The sequence below is a fragment of the Cuculus canorus genome, chromosome 1 (genome assembly GCF_017976375.1).
Source record: "Cuculus canorus isolate bCucCan1 chromosome 1, bCucCan1.pri, whole genome shotgun sequence".
NCBI classification, from domain to species: Eukaryota; Metazoa; Chordata; class Aves; order Cuculiformes; family Cuculidae; genus Cuculus; species Cuculus canorus.
Genome location: NC_071401.1, coordinates 8,913,672 through 8,938,549, shown reverse-complemented (window position 1 = coordinate 8,938,549; position 24,878 = coordinate 8,913,672). Strand labels below are relative to the sequence as shown.

At 37.9% G+C, this 24,878-nt stretch overlaps 1 protein-coding gene across 1 annotated transcript in view; it reads left to right on the top strand.

The window, feature by feature from the left end:
- The window catches only part of ARHGAP42 (Rho GTPase activating protein 42), a 161,692-nt gene extending 139,771 nt beyond the window's left edge, over nt 1–21,921 (top strand). The window contains exons 18-24 of the mRNA XM_054074108.1: nt 611–770; nt 3,301–3,445; nt 4,698–5,078; nt 7,216–7,372; nt 8,364–8,426; nt 16,298–16,377; nt 16,617–21,921. Of these exons, the coding sequence (XP_053930083.1) occupies nt 611–770; nt 3,301–3,445; nt 4,698–5,078; nt 7,216–7,372; nt 8,364–8,426; nt 16,298–16,377; nt 16,617–16,705 (1,075 nt within the window). The 3' untranslated portion in view covers nt 16,706–21,921. The remainder of the gene's footprint in view (nt 1–610; nt 771–3,300; nt 3,446–4,697; nt 5,079–7,215; nt 7,373–8,363; nt 8,427–16,297; nt 16,378–16,616) is intronic.
- The last annotated feature ends 2,957 nt before the right edge of the window (nt 21,922–24,878 follow it).

Sequence of the window (24,878 nt, the reverse complement as noted above, 5' to 3'; positions counted from 1 at the left end):
AAGCAATAACAGAATATACAGAAGTAAAAGGTTAATATATTTTAAAGACAGAAGATGATTGTTCAGTGTTACCTGTGCCACAGAAACAATGATTTCACTGACCCCATTGATCCTGTGTTTTCAATGCATTAATAAAGAGATCCTATTGCAATGTGTTTTCAGTAACTAAGTTTCTTTCCTTTACCTGAAAGCTCTGGTTGACCTCCATTTTATCACAGTCTTTTCAGTCAATCCAATATCAAGTATTTAAGTTCCTGTATAATTATTGGAGAGAGATAGCTACCTACCCTAAGAATCCTAAACTTTAGATGGTCTGGATCTCTCTGTGGAGAACTTCAAAGTTGCTTTTCCATGCTGGTTATGTCTGGAACTTAAATACTTACCCTAGGAATTCATGCTCATTATCCATTAAGTTATTGCAGCCTGGGAACCTTAGTGAAAATATTGTAGTTGTACTACACTGCATTTTTACTCTAGTGGAAGTGAACATTTAAAAAACATTTTTAAAGGGAGACATGAACTTGGGATCTTATTAAAGAAAATCTTAACAGCCTTTTGCCTGTAGTTCAGCACAACTATTTAATTTCATATTGTTTGTGTTCATTTAAAGGGTATCATTACACAGTCAGCAAAATCTAATGACTGTATCCAACCTCGGTGTTATCTTTGGACCAACTCTGATGAGAGCGCAAGAAGAAACTGTGGCTGCTATGATGAACATTAAGTTTCAGAATATCGTCGTTGAGATTCTGATAGAGCATTATGAAAAGGTAGAAAGATGTTATCTGACTGTTTTGTGGTAAAATGGAACTAAAATCTCATTTTCATTACCATCGTTAAGAGTAAGAAAATTAGCATTTGTGGAAAGTCATTGATAGAAAGAATACCTCTTCCTCCCCCCCGTGCTATGGATCTGTACTCCTAGCAAGTGTTTTGTGACTGTGCAAGGTACAGATCCAGGGCATAATCTTGCACTTTTTGATGAAGGAGTTGCTTTGCATCTTCAGTTGCTTTTTGAAGATTGCTGTGTTCTTCTTATATTTCAAAACAGAATAAGAGGGTCATAACTTTGCTCCTAGCTCCTTCATCTCTCTCATGCCAGCAGTGGGTAAAAGTTCACTCGTCGTTAATGCATGGATTCTCCTCTTTGTGCATCAGGTTAGAGTCTTGCTGTCCTTTGGGGATACGCCAGCTGCACAGTGGAGATCTACTCACACCTAATGTCATGAAGCCCCAACCATTCTTCAGTTCCTTTTTCCTGAGCAGCATCAATATGGAACCCAGCATAATTTCCCATTTCTGTGTGCTGTGTTATTTTTGATGTGTGTAGGTACTAGATCAAAAGTAAAAAAAAAGCAAAAAAAAAACCCCAAAACCAATAATGTGTCTTTAGGCAAAGTTTTATTCCTAGTTACATGTTTTAACTCTATCATGTCTTTGTGATTTAAAAAGTCTTGAATACTCTTGAACATACAAACTTCTCAAGGTGCTTATTTTGCTTTGAAGAAAGCAAAATTTTTGTTTCTTCCTTGTTTACTTTGTTTCATCCAGGGAGGCCAGTGACAGCAGAGGTCCATCTCAAACTCTTTCCTGGAACACTGAAGAAGCATGTCAGGGTTTGAGAAGGAAAACCCATGAAATCTTAAACACTTACTTTCAGATACTACCGCTGCAGAAAATGATTTCTCTGAAAAGCCTCCTTAGATTTTATTTTATTTTAAAATATTTGATTTCAGAACTCAGCAGAACAATCCAGACCTCCTTTACTTGGTCATTGAAAGAACTTTTATTTTTTTATTTTTGGGTTCTTTCATGGATATATATCACCTTCTCTGATAACTAGCAAAACGAACAGGTTTCTTCTATTTCACATTGCTCAGCTGAAGCACGGGTCCTGGTCGATACCCTGATTCCCTGCACTAGTTAGTCAGTTAGTATTGACAGTACTGTGTGGTATCATCAGTTGTATTTGATTAGGCCTCCTCAGAATTGGTATGATACTGATAGCTTCCTTGCCTCTAACTCCAAAGCATATGTATTACCTGTTTGGAGCACTGAATTTCCCCTTCAGAGAATTACAAACTCATTCAATGCAAAGATCATGGCTGAACAACCTAAATCACCCTTGCTCTATTTCTCTTTCTACAGACTTATTTTTATATTGATGTGCTACTCACTAATGCCTAAAACAGTATTAACGTCCTTCAAGAGTGTGTCAAGACACCCATTAAAGTATTTTCCACCATAGAAGTATATTTGCTTTCTTCCATTTCTGTGAGTGGCATGGAGTTATCTTTTCATTCTTCATTTCATCCTCTTCTATGAATGCCCTACTGATAAGGGATCCAGAAATCCTTTCAGAGATGTATTTTGATGTTGCATGGTATTTAACCTACAACATTTTTCCCCTCTCTACACTATGGAGAATGGACACTTTTGATTCCTTCAGCAATTTAAGTGAATAGGCAATTTTTGTCTGTAAAACCTCTTCTCCATTTCACAGAAGTAATTCCACTTCCTTCCACAGAATGCCATAAGAGGTACTCAGTAAGTTTACAATCTACCCTAGGAGGAATAGGTGAGAAAGGACATCTGGATGCAAATCTTTTGGTTATATTCTTTTTTCCATTTTTTGTTGTCATCCTCCAAGGCAATTATCATTTTCACTAGAACTATCCAAGAGGGGTTTTAGGGTCTTTCAAGATCTCTGTTGCACATTCCTAGGATATTGTAGAAAAGGTGATACAAATGAAAGTCACCCGAACTACTGGACTTTCAGTATTGTCCTTCCTGGCAAGCTTACCATGGTTATCAGCAAAGAGTTCTTTAAAAAGTCACGTGTACCTCTGTCAGATCCCAGTAAACAGATATCCTAAAACTTTTCCGCAGTAATGAAGTAGCAAATTGACCTGTGGTAACAGTGGCATGTAAAAGATAATAATCAAGTGATGCTCTGAAAAAAAGAGATGTTCCTCTTCAAACCTGACATGTTTGGCAAAATGAAGTGGGTTTCTGAAATACAAACTGTATTGTAATAAATTACAACTATAACCAATTCCTGTGATATAAAAAGCTTTCACAGGAATACAGAGAAATTTTAAATCTTTTCATAATATTTAAAAAAATATATTACTTCTTGGGCAGGAGTTGTAAGCGTGTATCTTATGTTTCACAATTTAGACTACAGAATTAATTTCAGGTGCAGTGGCAAGGAAAACAAATGTACTAATAACGGAAGTGTAAGCATAACCTGATTGTGTATGTCATTTATTTTCCTTTTTTTTTTCCTTTATCATGCAGATATTTCACACTGCACCAGATCCCAATATTCCTCTTCCCCAACCTCAATCCCGATCAGGTTCAAGAAGGACAAGAGCAATTTGTCTCTCCACAGGTTCACGTAAACCCAAAGGAAGATATACACCATGTCTAGCAGATCCTGATAGTAAGTTTATTCTTGTTGACTCATTATCTTTCCTTTTAAGTCTTATCTTAACTTGCCTAAATAATATCCAGTAAGTATTGTATTTGAATAATTACAAGTGTAGCAGATGGAGGTTTGTAAGCTTTTTAACCTCTGTGAGTCACAGCTGCACTATTGAATGACCACATTCCTTGCTTCTTTCAGGTGAAGAAGGATGTTAGGGTTTGGGCAAGTCTCATATTGCATACAGTGTTCAAAAATCTTTTATATTGTACTTCATATTCTAATCTAAATGTAGTCTGCATTGAAACTCTGAGGAGTTCATTATATGAAGTTCACCTTATTTGCTTGTAAGATGATTGTTAAGGTTGCCAAACTGCACATGGAATCCCTCCTCTCCTCCTGTAATAAATGCTATTTAGTCAAAGTCAGAAGATCAAAACCATTAGTTTTTTCACATGCATGAAGCTGTGGTCTTTGGTTCAAAGTCAGCTACTGCTTAGGTTTGCCACGACTTAGAATTCCTTTGTTTTTCTGAAATAGAAACAAACTCTAATATTTTGGGAAGAAAGAGTATACTTATCACACTTCTTCTTAGAATGATTATTAATTTTCATGTAAATATGAGTATTAGAACGTTTAACTTCATTCATTTTCATCTAGTGGGCCATCACTGTTTTACTTACTGGCTGTACAATTGAGAAACATTGAAACTGTAGCAAATATTAAGTAGGTAACAGTTCTACCTACCAGTTCTAACAGTTCTACCAGAGCAGACTTCCAAATGAGCTGTGTCCCTTGGTTCTTCAAGATTTACGTGAACTGGTACTCTAAATTAATCCACACTTAAGGTACATCTGTTCTTGAGGACCTGTAGTAATTCTTAAGTCTGTAATATTAGGAAATGTATCCACAGTACAAATGCTGCATTTTCCATAGGTTTATATTCCATGATTACTGCCAGTGAGAGTTTAAATACTAAGTGTGAGCAATAGCTGCCTATGCACTGGTGAATGGTGTGGTATCCTATATTATTCATCTCCGAAGAAATGCAGCTTTCCAGGTTAAAAATATGTGAAACTTATGACTAAATAGATAATAGTGACTAAATAGATATATCGTCTTAAGAATCGCTGCCTTTGAAACTACAGTTTAATGAATTTGATGCCAGGTATGGTACCAGGGGCTAAAGGTGGCGTGATAGAAAGGCACATGATTAGGAAATGAATTTTTTTTTGATCGCTCTCTTTTCCCTCTCCTCATTCCTCCCTAGGTGACTCGTACAGCAGTAGCCCAGACAGCACTCCCATGGGCAGTATTGAATCGCTCTCTTCCCATTCGTCTGAGCAGAACAGCTCTACCAAATGCCCACTATCACAGCCCAGGGAGAAATCAGGAGGGATTCCATGGATTGCCTCTCCCACTTCTTCTAATGGCCAGAAGAGTTCAGGCTTATGGACTACGAGTCCAGAATCTTCATCAAAGGAGGATGCAACCAAAACAGATGTAGAATCGGACTGCCAAAGTGTAGCTTCTGTCACTGGACCAGAGAATGCTTCTCCACCAACAGACTTGACCAAAAAGAGTTCTTACAGTCTGTCTGGGCTGAAAAGGTCTTCAGCATCTTCCCTCAGGTCAATTCCATCAGCTGAAGGTAATTACCAAGATCTTCTAGGACATTGGTGTTTGCTGTGAGGCATCAGAAAACAAGACCTGTATCTAAAAGCTAATAATATCCATTAATCTTTTATGTTTATTTTTTAATTTTTTGTGGCATATTCTGTGAGTTTTTGAACTGCTTCTGACATATCTCAATTGATTTTTACCTGTACAGTTCACATACCTTAAATGCTATCAGTGTTTCTCAGTATTTAAAGTGCTCTGTACTGCTGAGCCTCCCCAAGATCACTGACTTGTAAGGAGATTGCTCGTTTATAAGAAGAGTTGGGGGCTATGGCTTATCACTGTGTCAAAGGAGTGATTTGTTGCAACATGATTGATGCTTATCCAAGCTAGCATTTAGATTTAAAAAGCACTAGGCTTAACATATCTAGTAAGTAACAGTTTCATCACTCCTTGTTGACATGCCTGGGTTTTTTTTTCTCAACAATTGTGTCTCTTCAATTGTCTGAAAAAGGAAATTGAAGGAAAGGCGGGCAGTATTGGTTAGGGGTTTTTTTAGTTAGGAATCTACAGACAGTGTATTTAGTTGAGATGGGATAATATCTCTGATGTGAAATGTATGTCTGAAACCCTGCTGATGGAATGGCTGCTTCATTCTGACCTGCTTGCATGGTCTGTTATCCAGCATTGCACATAGATTAGCTTGAACACAAGATATGGCTGAATGGTCTTGTATATGACGTACATGACGTACAAGAACAACCGCAAGTTTGCGAACTCAACTACAAGAATCCAGTTTCAGTGCACAAGTTATGACGCCAGTCATCAAAAATGGGTGCTGCTTTGAAGAACACTCACAAAGCACCTAAGTTGAACCTACGTTCCAAAAAAGTCTGTAGACGAGGCTCCTTACAAGACAGGGAAGCTTAAAAAAATAGCTTCTTAATTCAGACAGTTCTGCTAAATGCTAAGTTAGCTGGAACGCCTGTGAACTCTTGCTGTACCTCCGTGAGTATGTGAGCTGACAACACTATATTGATGGCGATGTGGAAATCGCTTCTGAAGAAATACTTTCTTCAAATGAGTATACTCAAAGTGTTTTAGATTATGAAAATTAACAGCCAGCACTGAAATAATGAGGTCCAGTGTACTGAGGTTGAGTGCTGAGTTTGCCACTAAGCTGTCAATGGTATAAGTAATACAAGTTCAGGTAGGGTAACTAGGTGGTTACATGCAAAGCCCTAAAAGTTTAAGAACATTCTTTCCTCTCTGCCCACCATGGAGCATACAAGTTTTCTCCTAATACTTCTAGATATGAATTACTGTTATAGTAATGGTATTAATAATGTATAATAATAATAATTATTATTATAAAAAATGTATCTATAGAATAACAATATTAATAATCTAGGAACTGATTTTATAGTTTGGGATCTCTTTGTATTATAACCAGTTTGAAAGCATTATTAAACATCTGTTCTTGGGAGTAAAGAAGCACAGAAGTACATGCAGTTCTTTTCTTGCAGAATATATATGCAAACAAGGCAGCAGTCAACAGTTCAGCTTAAATGACACATATGGCCATGCCTTGTACTGATTAAAAGGACTTTTTCTGTATGTAATACAGTCTGCACAGGTATAGATTTGTTTTATCAAGTTAAAGTTGCAATTATTTTAGGCAACTCATTAATTCCTCCATTTTTTTTTTTAAACTGCGTGAAGCTTCTGTGGATCTGGAGATATTAATTCTTTAATGTGGTCTGATTTTGTAGTGAATGCTCCTTTGAGCAGTTTTTTGGACTAGATGACTTACTGAGATCCCTTCCAACATGATTGGTTTTTTCTACAATTCTATGAAGTCTACTACTTTAAAAATGCTTTTATTGTCACTTTTTAATGACTGTACTATCTCGCCATTTAAGTGCAATGTAATTTTTTATCCTTCTTCATTTCTTCATTCTTGCTGTTGGTCTCTTTCTCCTGGCTTACTCCCTGAAAGGCTGTTTCTTCTCTGTCTTAGTAAGTACTTTCTCTACCTATTTTGCCTCTTTAAAAAAAAAAAAACAACAAACACAACAACAACAAAAACTTTGCTTTGCTGTTACGTATGTTTTGAAACAACTTTAAAATAGCTTTCATGTTCCCTACAATTTAATTATTTTCTTTAGGTAACAAAAGCTGTAGTGGATCTGTGCAGAGCTTATCTTCAACAGACACCAAAGATACACCAAAGCTTCCACCAAACCCTGATTTACCACCCAAAATGTGCAGGAGATTGAGATTAGATACTGCATCAAGTAATGGCTATCAAAGACCAGGATCTGTGTAAGTCACCGAGGCGCTTTAGAGATTTGTGTTGTTACAGTATTTTCCACTATGAAGTGATCCCAGATAGCTACATAGGTAATTGAGAAAGGACTCATGACTACTTGATTGGAATATTTCTGTATTTGTGAATTATTTATCTATCTTAATTAAAATTGTAAACAAAGGAGACATGGCACAAAGTCTGTTGAAGGACCCCCATCGACTTAATTAGACTAAAAATAACACATATAATGAAGAAATCTATCTGGAAATTGATTAGTATTATTATCTCTTGTTCTTCTGGAATTTAATGTTTCAAGGACCATACAAGCTATTTACTGTGGATGCTGTTATGTCAAGAAGATCATCAGATATTTGGGTAACTCCAAAATTGGAGAAAGGGTAAAAAACCCAAACTTCTGCTCTGAAATTTATTCAGTTCCTGCATGTTACATAATTGATATCTCTGTTTTTTTCCAACAGTATGGGTTTGGGGCTTTTTTATGTTGAGAGGGGATAAGTTCTAATAGAGGTTGTAATTTAGCCTGTTGAGGTTTGAGTTAGCAATATTTCTCAGTGCATTTAGCAGAAACTTAAGAGTCAAAAGATCTTTGCTGCAGGCCTGACTTGAACCCAGAATTTCTCTGTCCCCATGAACAAGTGATTTCAAGATCTGCAGAGCGCTGAGAAGTTCTCCAAATATTGGAAGACTCCATTCAACCTCTCCACTTCTTAAACTGGAAGGGACCACTGTAGTCATTTCACAGACTGTTGTGTCTTGAACGGAGAACCTTGCACAGCTCAGAGTTCCAGTCTGGTAGTGACAGACTGGCAGTAAAAGCATTTCCAATATATCTATTGTCCATCCATGAATAAAACTTTCAACGTAGGGTGTTGAGATTTCCCTTGGTGACTCAATAAAGCACTAAAGCACATGGAAGTCAGACCCCAGTAAGGTAGCGTCCTTAAGAATTCAGCTTTTTAATTTCTTCTGTTTCTTTCTTTTCAGAGTGGCTGCAAGAGCCCAGTTGTTTGAAAGTGCTGGTTCACTTAAACAGGTTTCTACAGGGCGGTAAGTGCTTCATGGTATTTAAAAGTTTGTAAAATCCTTTCTATTTTTCTAGGTTCAAAGACTGAAATAGAAGTGATGGAGCTTTGTTTTGTATTTTTTGGACAGTATCATGTGGCATGCAGAATTTTTGAGGTTTATTAAACTCACTGTATCTCCAGAGAAAAAAGCTAAAACTAATAGATTACATGAGCCTGTCTGCCTATTCTGTCACCCAGGAGAATTGTGATGAGAGACACTTAGGTCGGTGATCTGCTTAAAGACACAGCTACAAGGGTAAATAGGATAAAAATTACAATCATGATACTGTACTTATTCCATACAGCTGTTTGTATATACATGCTAGTTTATGGTAATTGGCTCATGTAGACAAGTCCTGAATAATAACTGCTATGGAAAGTCCAGGATTAACTTGATCAGGATTCCTGTCTTTCCCATCATTTCCATGCCTCGGTATCTGTCTGGAGAAGCTATTGTCCTCTCTTCTTGATGATATGCGGCAGGAATTATTTGTATTTTCTTTACAATTGTTTGCATTTATTTGGTGGATGTGATTCATTCTTAGATTAAGTTAAAATTTTCTGAGGAGTGCTTGTCTAGGAAGGAATATCTTCCATGCATTACGAAATGGCCTATGATTAATAGACTGAGGCAGATGGTCAAATAAATGGATGTGAGAAAAGGTCTGTTTCTCTTTTCACTGCAGTTGAAGTTCTTTGAGGCAGAACATATGTTTTTTACCATCTCTAGACTTACTGATACCAAGAACTGTGAAGCTTACTGGAACTGTCAAGCAATAGAAAAGTAATAAAATAAAATAAAATGTTAATCCATGAATCCAAAAGTAATAATCTGAAGTAGCACAGCTGTAAACGAAGATCATAGAATCATAGAATGGATTGGGTTGGAAGGGACCTTAAAGATCATCCAGTTCCAACACGCCCTGCCGTGGGCAGGGACACCTTCCCCTAGACCAGGCTGCTCAGGGCCCCATCCAGCCTGGCCTTGAACACCTCTAGATGCTAACAAGTGCTGAGATGTGCACCAGGGGATATGACTGTCCTCTCAGGCAGATCTAGCAGGGATGAGAAAAGAGGAAGCTGATCTGCAAAGGTCCATTGGATCTGTTTGAGAGAAGCTGCTTACATTAATAGAGGCTGTTCTTGTTTTTCACAGTACATGAAATCTAAGGTGACCAAAAAAAGAGGGTGGCTGGGGGTAAAAGAAGATGAAACCAGCAAGACATTAATTTAAGGAAAAAAAGTTTAAGTGAAGAGATGGGAATGTTCTTAAGCCAGTGCTCTAAGCTGAGAGCAATGACTGCTTCGGCAGTCCTGCATCATTTCACCTCCACCACTATTCTTTCTCTCACTTTCTGTTGCTTCCTTCTTGTAAACTCTCTCCTGTTGTTTCCTCAGAGCCTGTGCCACCTGTATCTCTATATAAAAAGCATGTAAGAAGCAAAAATCTGTCAAAGGAAAAATGTAGCAGTTTGATAATGGATATGGAGAGCAGATAACAAAGCCAAAACGCTGAAAGGCTTAATAGCTACTCTACTTCAGCCTTCCTAAGAAAGCAGAAGAGCAACAATAACAAGGGAATGAAAAACGAAAGGTCACATGGCAAAATGAAGAAGAAATAAGAAGTAGATCAGCTGTTATTATAGTACTGCTCAAGACTAAGTAAAATTTTGCAATTCAGAGCCAGCTTTTATTTAGCTCCCATGCATGTTAAGAGCATGAAGGCTGATTTAAACCTTTGGATAGTCCTTTTTTTGCTCTGAAGTATGTAGAAATCATGGTAATTACACCTTGATCCACCCAGTAGAGAAGCTTTTTGATTCCATAACTCCACTTAATCTAATGAATATATGTAGGACAGAGTGTGAGATAGATAAACTACTTTTAAGTTATCTGGTTTGATACCAGATAATGTTGAACTCTGTGCAGAGGTAAATTACCCTGCTAAAAATAACTACTGTTGAAATTGAAATTTTAAGCTACTGCTTACCTATGCATTATAGATTCTAAATAGTTTCATTCCTACCTGAAGCATGCGTTGTCCATTTGTGGTCATTTATACAACAGGCAGATCAAAAGTACTTATATGGCTTTGCAGTCTCACATTGTCATCTGTATTACAGCAGATAATTTTATACTTGATGCTTTACCACCGCAGGGACCAATATTACTTAATTCCTTCTTCCGAGTAGTCTTTGCAACTCTGTTTTCTGACTTTGTATAATGTGATATCTCTATTGTCAGTGTGTGTCACATTTTGTGTTTTTATTTTTAACACTAGGACGTTATTTGACCAGACTGTTTTCTCTACCTGTACACATGAGCACATGCTCCCATAGCATTACCAGTTTGAACAGATTTCTTTTAGTCAGAAAGAGAATGAGAAGCCACAGTACAAGTTTTAGGGTTGGACAGGGAAGACCAAAATGCTATTCCTTGTGCAGCCTATGCTGTCTTTTTCCGATTCCAGAATTACTTTGACTTCTCAGTCATCACATTCCTTCCTCCTGGCTTCAAGTTTGTTAATCATCCATCTCCCCCACTGCTGTATTAAACTACTGTGTACACTGTAACCAATCCCTGTTGCTAATCTAGTATGCTCTTGAGAGAGGGAGTTTGCTTACTGCTTCCACAAATATTGCAGTTATCCAACAATCTTAGTAAGGCCTGAGGTCTCTTTATTGTGTCTCTTCTGTACAAAATTCACCAACCTGTAATCTCTGACTATGTTTTCTTGACATTGATGTAGAAGAACACAAAGTGAGAAACTGCAGCACAAGAGGAAGGATTTTCATTACACAATACTTAGACAAATGGGAAGAAGGAGTTGGTGACAGCAAACAGCTCTGGTTGGCAGCAGGATCTCTAGGTGCAGGACTGGGACTTCATTTGGTGTAGACTGACAGTATTAAGCCCTGTAGACCCATACTCCCTGCCCAATCATATGATTACATATATTTTCCCAGTTTATCTTCTGTTTTTATTTTCATGTTATATTTTACATTTCCTTAAATACTAGGAATGACTTGCCTAGCCTAGCCTAGTGTTTCCTACTCTGTCAAGCTAGTCTGTACCTCTGACATCTCCAGGAGCCTATAAACCTTTCTTCTTCCTGTAGGATAATAATAATGAATGAGTCATCTGAGGGAGATTCCTGTGTTTTCATAGAATCTTAGAATGGTTTGGGTTGGAAGGGACCGTAAAGATCGAAACACCCTGCCATGCATAGGGATAGCTTCCACTAGATCAGGTGTTTAAAAACTCATCCAATCTGGCCTTGAACACCTCCAGGGATGGGGCATCCATGACTTCTCCTTTATCAGCTTAAAACCATTACTCCTCATCCTGTTACTGCAGTCCTTGATAAATAGTCCCTCCTCAGCTTTCCTTTAGGATCCTTTTAAGTACTGGAAGGCTGCTAGAAGATCTCCCCAAAACCTTCTCTTCTCTAGGCAGAACAAGCCCAGCTTTCAGCCTGTCCTTATAGGGGAGGTGCTTCAGCCCTCTGATCATCTTCATTGCCCACCTCTGGATTCACTGTAACAGATCCATGTTCTTCCTGTGCTCAGGATTCCAGAACTGAACACAGTACTTCAGGTGGGGTTTCATGAGAGCAGAGTAGAGGAGGAGAATCACCTCCGTAGACCTGCTGGCAATAATTCTTTTGGTGCAGCCCTGGATATGGTTGACTTTCTGGGCTGCAAGTGCACATTGCTGGTTCATGTTGAGGTTCTCGTCAATCAACACCCCCAAGTGCTTCTTCTCAGGGCTACTCTCAATCCATTCTCCACCCAGCCAGTGTCTGTGCTTGGAATTGCCCCAACCCAGGTGCAGGACCTGGCACTTGGCCTTGTTGAACATAATATAGTTTGCATGATCCCATCTCTCAAGCCTATCCAGGTACCTTTGGATGGCATCCCTTCCCTCCAGCGTGTCAACTGCTCCTCACAGCTTGGTGTCGCGTGGTGACTTGCTGATAGTACCCTTAATCCCACTGTTCAGCAAAGATATTAAACACTTGTCCTAGTACCAGCCTGTGAGGAATGCCACTCACCACCAGTTTCCACTTGGACATTGAGCCGTTGACCACCGTTCTTTGATTGTGACCATCCAGCCAATTCCTTATCCACCAAGTGGTCCATCCATCAAATCCACGTCTCTCCAGTTTAGAGAATGTCATGCGAGACAGTGTTGAATGCTTTGCACAAAAAGTGCTTTCCCCTCATTCTGGCTTCTGTCTTTGTCTTGCAGGAGCAGTTTTAAAGCTTACTTCTAACATCACAATCATCATCTTCATTATTATTATTAGATGTTGTTTTCTGTGTGTAGTCAAGCAAAATAGTTTATCATCTGATGAGTACTGACCCTTTGACTGCTAGTATAACTTAATTGTTAGGGGCTTAAAATAAGAGTAATAAAAAGCAGGGAAAGAAAAATGCATTTTTTGTCATCTAGATTCTATCCAGTAGAGTCACAGAAAGAAGGAACTTCTAGGAAATTTGAGTACCATCTTCTGAAATTGCTTTTTCCTCTGCACTAAACAACATGAATCACACTCTTCTCAGATTATTAGCATATTTTAAGAGAACCTCAACAGATGATGATGATATGACATGCTTTTTTACAAACAGCCTTGTTAGTAGGGAGAAGAGCATTAACACCACAAGTAAGAATGCCCATTTTCATAATCACACACAAAAACATTCCCAAGAACCTGCAAGACCTTTTCATTGCTAATGCTTCTGGGGTTGAATTGAGTTATAACTAATATAAGAACCTAAGTGATCAAATTGAGTGTGGAGACAATAACCAGGGGATTAAAAATTGTTCCAGAACTATAAGTAAGTGCTCGTAGAATCTGCCTCTCATTATACCATCACACAGAGTGTGTAGATAATACTGGGATGTAATTACGCTATGTCAGGAGCAAGGCAGTGGGAAGAATCCTGTAATTCATGAGCTTTTGAGATACTTGACTTCTTTGTACCTTGTGTTTGTGTATCTGTCTAAATGTCAAATATGGGGAAGCCTTCTCTTTGCAGAACTGAGCAAGTCAGAGTCCATGTTTTCTTAACTTCTTTTTACTTTTAAGGTAAATTTCTTTGGATCAGGTAAAATTAGAAGCTTAAAACAGAATACTTCAGTAGACATAACAGAATGCAGGAGAAAATGGCATTTATTTTTCTTAACTTTTTCTAAGGGCACTAAAAGCCAACAGGTGCTATTTCAAGAATAAATTTAATAATTCTGCCTCACATTTAAATATTGCCATTCTGTTTTATTATTGCCTTAAATGTCTGTTGTCACATTATGACTCAAATGTCCATTATTAACTGGCTTGCTAGTAATGCAACTAAGTAAAATCAGGTTCAAAATTATCCCTGTGCTTCAGTAAATTCATTACCAATTATTTTATATTCATTGCAACTATAATAATTATTAACAGTTACTCTACTAGTTTGTTTCTGTAAAATATATGATTATGCCACAGAGGAAATAACTGTTTTGTCAGACTGTTACTGATCTGAGTCAATATAATTGGAACATCTGTAGTGCTCTTTCTTATATTGACTTTGAGGAAAAAATTATTTTGAGATTAAAGAATTCAGTTCTAGTTTATGTGTAACCTTTGATAAAGTTATCTGATCTCCATCTGTATATTTTAGAATATATTATGTAGATTATTATGTACAAATTTGTGTGTATTATGTAAAGTAATGAAACTTCACACCTGTCTTGTCGACTTGTAGAGGGCAAGTTCTTCATAAGAGTAGGCAGCAAGGAGTTTTCTTGGAAAAATGCTAAACAGAATGGTCTGCACCAGCCAGAAAGCAAGCTAACATTTAAGCAAAGTAGATGAACCAGGGTCCAGTGCTTATGTTGTTCTTGTTAGCAGTGGGAATGTATCCAGAATGACAGTACTGAAAGTTAGAAATGTTTTCAGCATCCTGAAAGTAAGGTGCCCTTGGATATTGAGGGCATGACTCAAAGTTCTTGACCACTGGGAATCTCAGCCTGAGAGACTACCCCTTGATGAGTCAGTTCACTTAAGATGAAGGCAAAACATGGCACTTGGACTAGTTGTAAACTTTTTCTTCAGAGAGAGAAGTCAGTTCTGGAAAGCTCATACATACAAACTTGGGAACATGTCCATTTACTCATACCCTTTTAGAGGTTCAGATGAATGATGGTGTGCCAGTAGTGACTGGCACCAGGGCATGAGACCAGAGTAAAGGGATGCTCTCTGCTTCCTTTAGAAAGTCTGTCTCTGCTTAACCTCACCAGGGGTGCTTGAACTCCAGAGGTGAAGTGCCACAGACCCCACTGGCAGTACACAAGTTAAAGGAAGACGTCTTAAGATAATGCTTATGATGTGGCACTATTGTTAATCTAACTTATGACTCTTACTTACTGTTTGGGGAAGAAAGATAAAATAGATTACATGTCACTTGCATATAAACCTTCTCAAAAAGTGTGCTGGAAATTTTAAATTTCACCTCAGGTCACAAACTGGGTCACTGCCATAGAACATGGCTGAAAGAAAAGCTGAATCAGTAACGCCTCAACACATCATGCAAATAGTTAACAAGTTAATCTTCACGTGATGTAATGTGGGTTTTCAATAAATTTCAAGTAACTCAGAAAAACTGAGGGATCATATAAAAATTGTTTTGAGTATATAAATAGAAGGAAAGGTATTATCTAAAGTGCAAGAATGTAGAGAGAACTCCTAATTTCCATCTTCATGTTCAATCCCTCATTTTGAAGCTGTATCAAGAGGTGACCTAATCTGTCCTTCTTCTCTGGGACAGAATCATTATATCATAGAATAATAGATTCATGGAATAGTTTGGGTTGGAAGGGACCTTAAAGATCATCTAGTTCCAACCCCCTTGCCATGCGGGGTCACTACAATTATATATCTAACTAGTTCTTTTACGGATGCCTGTGTAAAGACTTTTTTTAGGGTTTTTTTCCTAATGAATTTTCAGTAATGGGAATTCTTCAATTCAGGGATTCTCCAATTCTTGGCAGTTCCAATGCTTCCCTATTCTAACCAGTAGAGGAGTTTTCCAGCTGCAGATTAAGAAGCATCAACTTAACTGACTACCTGTAGGTGCCTTCGTGTCAGGTATTATTTAAGGAAGTTTTTCATTAAAGGTTTCACAACAAGTAGTGGAACGTGGTGAGCCATTCGTTGCACTCTCAAGTAGGCGTCTAATGTAGCAGCAGCCAGGCCTGGAGGATCTGTGTAGCTAGGCATGTAGCTTATGCATAGACATCTAAATTTAGGAGACTGAAGCTGAACTCCTCCCCAGACACCTATTTTAAATCTCGATTGCTTCAAATTAAATCTGAGACTTTTTTACGGTCAGCCTGCAGAACAGATTTTTCTCTTTTTTTTTGTCACATTTTTACCTATTATTTATCTATTATTTTCTTCTGTAGACTGATCAACTATATTATCTCACAAGTCATGGGTTTAGACCTTTGATGATCACTTTTGAACTGCCTCCAGGCATTCATGATTTGCTTCGAGCAATGTGCTCAATTCATTTGAATGAGAACTGCAACTTGAATGAAAGAATCCTATTAAGTTATAAACTACATTCCTCTTTCAACATTTAAGTGGGATATTGGTCTCTTTTCTGCAATAACATGCTTGTTAACACCAGAAGCTTGAAGTTATTGTCTGCTATAATTCTACTCCTCTGAACTACTGTGTAACTAGTCATCATCATCCTGTATTTGTGCAACTGATTGTTCCTACTCTTCCCAGGTTGTAATTTAACTTCTTTATATGTTTTTCCTCATCATCTCATTTATTGCAAGTCTGTATTTTTTTTCTTTCAGGCAAGCAAAAGCCATGTATTCCTGTAAGGCTGAGCATAGTCATGAGCTGTCTTTCCCACAGGGGGCAATATTTTCCAATGGTAAGATATGTTTTACATTCTCTTTTTACATTAAAAAAAAAAAAAAAAAAGATAAAACTTAACTATTTTCACAAGATGAGAGAGCATAATTCCATTTTCATCTCTCAGGTTTTGCCCTGATTTTTCAATTGATCTTGAATAAATACTGTCTAAATAAATATATGAAACATATATAGGACCTTTTAACAGTGTTAATTTATTGTAAATATGTTTTGTCTGGTTGTTTTTTTTTTTTGCAGTGTATCCATCAGTGGAACCAGGCTGGTTAAAAGCAACTTATGAAGGCAAAACAGGACTCGTTCCTGAGAATTATGTTGTCTTCCTCTAGTAATCTTTAGTGGACAGCAATATCTTCATGGTATCCATGGTAACAAATAATAAGCACTATGATTTTTATCTGACACAGATATGGGATCAGCCCGTTACCTGAGTGGTAGATTTCCTTCAGATACTGCAGCTGCAGGTTACACAGCTCCCTATCAACGGAACAGAATGTAATGAAACAGTTAACAGTTTCTGTACTGAAGACGGTACTCTGTTTAAATAACTTCCATTGTTTGCAAAGGTTGTTCTGTTCTTCTTTTATGGGTAAGGAACACTAGAGCAATAAAGTCAAAAAAGTTGCCATTTAGCTGCAGACCTTCAGGTCCTAGGATGTTGCTCACCGAAGTGTGAAATTCAGAGGCAATGCACTCTATGACATTTCTTTCAATTTGCAGTTTTTAATATGGAAAAATGTATTTTTTACACAATGTAAGTAATGCTTCTATTGTGATCTGAATTGTCCCTTAGAAAACCTGATTCTAAAATTAGTCCTAATCATTTCAAATAAGAAATGAGTTTTCTGTAAATTGGAAGTTTGAACTTCTCTTAGTCATTGAGATTACATTATAGAATTTATTCAACTGACAATGAAGTCAGTTTATATGCTGCCTGAGCAGTAAGTGCTTATTCAAAATGTGATATGTTTAATGAATATTTTATTCAAATGCTTCTTAGATTTATTTCCTCCTTTCTATATCAGTATAGGTAATGGTAGCAACTTTTATTTCAAGGATACCTGTCATGAGGAAGATATTCTCTGTATATCTCAGAACAACATCTTTAGAAAACGAGGAGATGTGAAACGATTGCTAGTTGTGTCAAGTGAGCAGTGAAAAGCAGCAGTATGTTTTGAAACATGACATAAATTGTAGCTGAGTCCTTTTCCAACTTTTTCCATTGCAAATAAGGTAAATGGCCTGTGAAGAAGCTAATTTTATAAGCTCTGAATGCTGAAAGCTCCATGTAGCAGTAAATGTGTTCAGTATTATTTCTCCTGACTTCTCCTAAACCATATGACAAAGATTTCTCCCCTTCCATTGAATAAAACAGCCTAAATTTTTAAAGATTTTGTAAAGACCCATTGATTGCTCCTGATAGGACTGGAAAGAAAACACACAAACCCCATCAAACTGAAAAAAACACAAAACCATAAGCAACTTTCTAATTCTCACCATGTTTCTTGCATGTCTTGAGGGAAAACATAGATTGCTTGCTTGGCTATTTACTGACAACCAAAATGTTTAAACTCCATATCAGTAATTCTTCAGCATTATTGCTGCAGCAAAAATTCACTGTTTTATAGACCTATCTAGGTTTAGTAGTTTCTTCAGTAACAGAAATCAATAAATTTGATTTCTGATCAAATAAATTTGATCAAATAAATTTGATTTCTGTTGATTTATATAGGTTGTACCCTGCTTCTAGAAAGTTTAAGGAATATCTTCTGTTAGGACTAAAAACATCAGTAATCTTTTAATTGCTTCTTTTTCCTTAAGCTTTCTCTTATTTAAATTAGAAAATAAGATTGCCAACAAAAAGAAGCAAATCAGAACCTTCTTTACTTGTATGTACTGCATGATATCTGCAGAGCAATTTTGCGTTTAAATTCAGACTAGTGACAAAAACCTGCAGGATCCTTTGCCTCGCTAAATAAATATTAAGTGGTGATCAGGGTAGGTTGGAAAAGCATCCTTCTAGAAATAGTCTAGGTTTTTGGGGGTGGAGTCAGTGTAAGACTGCAGGCAGTTGAGAACGGACTCCTTGAACTGGTAACGCGCTGATCTGGGTTCTCCCTTCACTCTGAACCACTTTATTAAGTCCCAAATCATGTTTTACTTCACCTGAAGACCAGACTGTGTTCAGTGCATTGTGATGAAGGGTTGTTTCGGATATTGTTACAGGCAGAGAAGGGAAAAACATGCTTATCTGCCCAGAGCAGATGTGAAAGAAATGAAGGTCTTTTCTCATCAGATTGAGCTTTTATTATTTTCAAGGCAAGACAAGATTTCTTGTTGTAAGCTATGCCTGAAACTGCCAAATCAGCATGGGTTTGGTTGTATTTTTATGGTATTTCACAATCTAAAAGCTGCGGGATGTCAAAAGGTTTGCCTCTGGTGACTGTCCCAGGAGATCTGCTGCTGCAGGCTAAAAGAAGCAGGAGGGGAGACAGCACTTTGAGCAGAGACTGGAGGCCCAGCGTGTGTCACTCAGGCAGAGAAATGCAGTGGTTTGGGCAAGAATCCCAACTTCTACCTGATGCACCAGGGTCAATGCAAACTGACTTCTGTTGAACATCCCTTGATGACTTACTATACCTCTTAGGAGCAATTTAAATGTTGAAAAATTCTTGAGAAGCAGTGAAATAGAAAATGCTTGCTCTTAATTGGCTTCACTTTAGCCTAATTCAAAAAGGCAGCAGGGATTGGGAGGAGCTAACCTTAGGTATTCTCACAGCCTGTGTGTAGCTCTGGGTACATACAGTATTATGTTTTGAAACCTGCTGATCTAACTGCAAGCCAGAGGACTCAAAGATGCAAAGTTCATTAAAAATTTTGTAAAAATGCAAAGTTCAGTTCCAGATTATATAAGTAGAGACTGTAAGCGCTCAGGGAGAGGTTGTGGAAAGACCTGGAGGAATCCCTGGAGGAGAGGTGTTTTGTCTGTTCCTATGCATTCATCTCACATTAAACACAAAACTGAATTGCAAAAGAATTTATAAGAAACTGTATCACATTCATTCATTCTGCTGCTCACAAACAAATCTGTGTTTTCCTCTGTAAGACTGCACTTTTTCAGGCCTTTCTTCTGAACCTAGCCATGATGATCACATTAATAAATTTGAAGTAGCTTAGCTTTTAAACAACATTTCCATCTGAAAAAGATTATGCCCATTCTTAATTACAATTAACTACTCACTATCAATGAGTAGGGTTTTTCATTTTTTGAAATATGTTTTTTTTATTTTCCTCTCTTCTGCGGTACGTAACAAGCACTTTCTATGCAATCTCACTGCTGCCTTGTGGATAACCCAGCTCTTCCCTGACTTTCCAGGAGGGAGTTTATCTCTACAAGAAACTATATGGTGACCTGGAAAGTCAGGTAACCATGTGTTCAAAGACTGAAATGGAGGAGAGGGCAGCACCAAAGCTCCTCTAATGATGATACTCTCAGACCTGACCAAAAATCCTTTTTGATAATTGTAAAGGATCAGAAATCCATTATAACATTTCAATGAAGATATAATAACTTGATAGTGCCTTACCAGAAAATTACTTGAACTAAATTAGTTCATAGTATTGATTTACTGTTTTTTTATCAAAGTCAGATTCATTCTACGAGCAAAACTATTATTATCCTTCCTAAAAGGATGCAGCAGATTTTCTCCCAAATTATCACTGTAGAACTCACGGTAGATGAAACATTGTGATTGCTGTTTGACTTGTGTAAATAATGTCTTTACCCACAACTTATGTAATTTGCCATGTTTTTTTCTTTGTTAAACTCTTTGGTACATGTTGCAGCACAACATGCATCAAATTGATAGTGTGAAGGAATGATATATTGTATGATAAATATGTAAAGTATATTAATATTTTATATTCACACTTTTTATTAATGATGATAAAGATAAAATAATATTTTTTGTGTAATTCCTATGAGTTTAGTACTAAATGCCCTTGCCATATTTTGGCATTTAGGGTTTTAAATAACAAAACTCTTAAATTAAACCATAGCTATCACTGATGTCCCTAACTCATCTATAAAGTTCCTTTTTCAATTATTTCTGGAAAAAAATGATGCACAGGTTTGCTGACCAGCGCTATTCTATGGTAGTAATAGTAACTTATTTTCCTTTTATATATTTTCTGGTGCTAAGCTCTATTCTTTGCCTGTAAGTGGATTGAATTGTAATGCACCTTTAGGAAAGACATGTTAGGAGAGGAAGAGTTGCAAAATTCAGCAGTTCAGAACAGTAATTACAACAAAACAAGCAGAAATTGGGATGGGTTTTTTTGTTACTTTTCTCCACTGATCTATTTTCTACTTAATAAGGTTACATCAGAATAAATAGTGAAACTAAAAAGCATATTATTCTTCATGCTTATATTCCTATGGCAGCAGTTTGTGCAATTTTGGATTGAGCAGCAAGAAGAGAAATCCCAGTAGGGGAGCACATCCTACAGACTAGGGTGGATCTTCTCCACTGATGGAAACTCTCAAAGCTCTACTGAAGTCATAGACAGACCTTTGGCAACTTATAATGAGGGCTTGATGACCAGAAGTCCCCAGAAAGTAAATAGGATATTCTCTTAATAGGGTAACGTACAATACGGCTTCGCATTTTCCTTGCTTTGAGCAATGTGCCCTATATGAATTACTCAATGACCAGAGATCAAGGTACAGGCAAGGTTCTCGCTCTCTGTGGTCACCCAGCCCTGAAAACCACTGCCACAGCCCTTCCAGTTACTTCTTATGTAAAAGTCAGGCTGTTGACCAGGCTGTTTCAGTACAAGTTGGGTGGTCTCCTTTTTTTGGATAAGATTTTTCATGAGCTTTGGGAGTTTGCTTTCTTTGTTTTAATAAAGTGCTTGGTATCCAAACAGCTACTAATTCAATGTTGTAATTCAGTCACTGAAGATCATAGCATTGTTTTTCTTGCCCTGTATGTGGCAGTATTTAATAAGTCATTGGATTATCGTCGTCGTTTTAATTGGAGGAAATGGTGCTTCAGCTCTTCGATGTCTCACCTGAAATCTATTCTGCATCTGAGCTTTTTGCAAGTCTTTTATTGGGAATTGTCATTAAAGTTCTGGCACAAAAAATAGCACCATGATCTCAGCACTACCAGATTTTCTGTTATAGCAATGGGCAAAGCAGCTGAACAAGGCACATGGATAGTTTCAGTTTTTAATCATATTTATGATAATTTCGGAGGTGTTAGAGTTTATAGGGTTTACTTTAGATGCTATATGGTATTTTAATAGGAAAGTATATACAATCATTAACTATATATCTATTTAATAAAGTCCTGCTAAATTATCTTATTGAACTCTTTGTTTATTTTGTAGTGTGTTTTCAATAATTATCTGCACTCTGTATATATCTACATGTAAATAGCTGGCATGACATGCGTAAGCTGACTTGCAGACATAATTCTATGTTGTACTTTACACTGTATTTCAAAAATTTGAAAAAAACATTTTTCAAAATAAAAAGCCTTCCTACACAAACTGATTTTTTTATTATTTTTTTTCTTTTAAAATTTGGATTCTGGTTCAGCCTTTTCTTTTCTCCAAATAATAAGACTTCTGTGCTTCTGCCATCCACATCTGCATTTCTGAGTAACGTTTCACCCATGAGGATGCTTTACCTTGCTCCTGATGTTGAGCAGTGGGCATGTCTGTGAATACTAGAAAGTAGCTGTGTCATCTGGTGTCCTGGTCACGTGGAAATCCCCAAAGATGTGGCTTTTGAGGAAAAGAAAATGACAACTTCACATGTTAGGTGACAAGAAGCATAACTCTGGTATATCAAAACATTGCTGATGAGGTCTTTGGCTCTGAAAATTAGCAGGTGGGTGGTTTGTGGGAGGGGGGTTTAGTGACCCGATTCCAACAATACTGCCTTTTAGGAAAGTAACATGAGTAGAATAGTTTCTGCATTATTAGAGTTTTCTGCCTTTTCCCATGGAGATGCAGACTTCTTAGCTTGAAAGATTAGCAGATAAGCAGGAGTGAACACAGGCCAAGACTAGTTTGGGGCCTAGGCTAAGCCCTAAAATAGATCTCATCGCTCATTTTCCCACTGTCTTTAGGGCCATTTTACTTGGCACCAGGGACTAACTGTAGAATCTCTCCCTGTTTCTGGGATACAGATGTTCTGCCGTGTTCTATTTTGACATTGCAGGGAACACTTAAATGTAAAAAGACTTAAATTCCTGTTAAACTAATTAAATGTTACTTATTATCACTAAATTGAAAACTCCCAAGGGACAAGGCACTACCTGTGTTCCTTACTGGGAAGGGTGAAGAGTGACTTCATTATTTAGTTGCGTTAAGGCATCTTACAGCACAAGATTCTCATCTGTTTGTAGCAGTGGATCTCCTCGTCTGCAGACTTCATTGCTTGATAAACTTGGAACGTGGACTATAGAGCAGATGACTTGTGGGGTAGTTATAGTATAAAACAGATGCTGGAGCGAGCTGTGGTGGCACGAAGGCCTTGCAGCTCTCAGCTGAAGGAAAGCAGGATGCGAGCAGGGGTCTGCAGGTGTGCCGGCCATAGCCACCCACGCTGGTTAAAAAAGAGAAATTTCAGTGATCCAGGGATATGGTGTAGGTGGAGACTGAGCTGGCTGTGAAGCCAGTTCAAGCCCAGTTGGGAATGTTTTCTTGTGAACTAGGCATGATTTATTCCTTCAAAACCTGCTGGGCTTCCCAACATGAACACTATGCTTATTGAATATGGTAAATAAGGTATTAGAACTTTCATCTTTTAAAGTTTTACTCCGTATTTACAAAGCTTTTCCTGTGTAATTTGGGTTAATCACTGATATGGAAAGAAAGTATTGAAAAATATTCTTGGCTTCTTTTGCAATGGTTGGCTGCTTTTCTATTGTATTTATGGCAACAAGCTCAAAAGCTGAACTAGTCTAGAGCAAGTGCCTTTGCCAAAGATCATGGTGTGCTTTTTTAATGTAAACATGCAGGGATTCATAGGGAACATTGAGTGACCTCCACAGCTGGTACAGCAAGGAGTCTTTAATTCACTTGAAAGTACTTTGGTAATTGGAATACATCTTTCTGCCAGTATAATTGAGGGGCTGATTAGTTAGACTTAGCATGGGTGTATTTCATTTAAAATTACTGTTAATGGCTCTCTGGTGCCCTTAGAAGGGATTAGAGTCCTGACTGAATGAAAAACATCAGCGATTTATTTTTGTTGATGGTCATTGCTTTTGTCATCTTACTAAAAAGCGCATTCAAAGGGAAACATGCAGCTTACCTGGATTGTGGGTATTTGAAATGGCATGTTTAGCTCTACAGCCGGCAGGAGCTCCATCCCCACCAGGCAGCAGGGGCACTGAGAGAGGTGGTAGTCTGGGAGGGGCAGAGGAGATGGGAGGGCATACAATGTGTCCCAGCACACCATGGCTCAGAGCAGGAGACATGAGCTCAAACCAAGGTCATGTGGGTGCTCTGTAGCCCAGACATGACCATACGTTTATGGCATTGCTAGGGAAATGTCAGCATACTCCATTAGCAGGTGAGATGGGAAGCCCCATGAGAAACCTTTCAGAGGACAATTCACAAACCCAGGCGGAAGAAAGATAAGAAACCTGAGCTTGATCAATCTACAGTTTTCCTCCGAATAAATTAACTGGTGTACAGGACACAACTAGTTCCTAGAGTGGAGCAAATGCTGTCTGCAAGGACCTCACAAGAAGATAACAAAGGTTAGGGTTTCAGTGTGCCTGAGCCAGGAAGCTGGGCACAAGGCATTGGAGAAGGAGGCTGTGAAAGGAGTGATGATTGTGAGTCCTGAATTAACACAAAAGAAGCAGAATGCCTATTGATAGGGAAAATCCACCAAACCCTGCCCCATCTCAGGGCTCTGGCTGTACCCTCCGTGGACAGCAGAAGGAAGCAGGTAGATAGCAGAAGACCTCAGAGAGATCTAGGTTCAAACAGATTGTGTTGGGCAGTGGTGATGCAAATATATCCTTACAGAAAACCACAGCTTAAATTGTCATTTTAACTTTGCTATTTCCTGCTATTGCTGTTGGCTGAGGGATGTTTATGTTTGGTCCTGAAAATACTGTTTTCTTTTCTGTAATTGTGACAAGTTGTGCCTGCCTTGAATGGGGAAAATGATCATTCTACGCAAAGTTGTGCATCCTGTGTCACAGACTGAGTATAAGGCATCACCACAGACCCCTCCTTCAGAAATTTGCGGTGAATGTCATAAGAGTATTTCACCCAGCTTCCAGCTCTGATTTATAACACTGTTCTGTTTTGGAACGAGTCCTTCTCTCCACCCTCCCTATCCCCATGTAGCTTAGATGATGCAAAACAAACAAGCGCTATTAGTTTTACCTTCAGAGCAACACAGAACCAAGTTGTACTAAAAGGCTCAGGTTCTATCTCCACTGAAGCCTTTCTGATATTCTTTTTCTC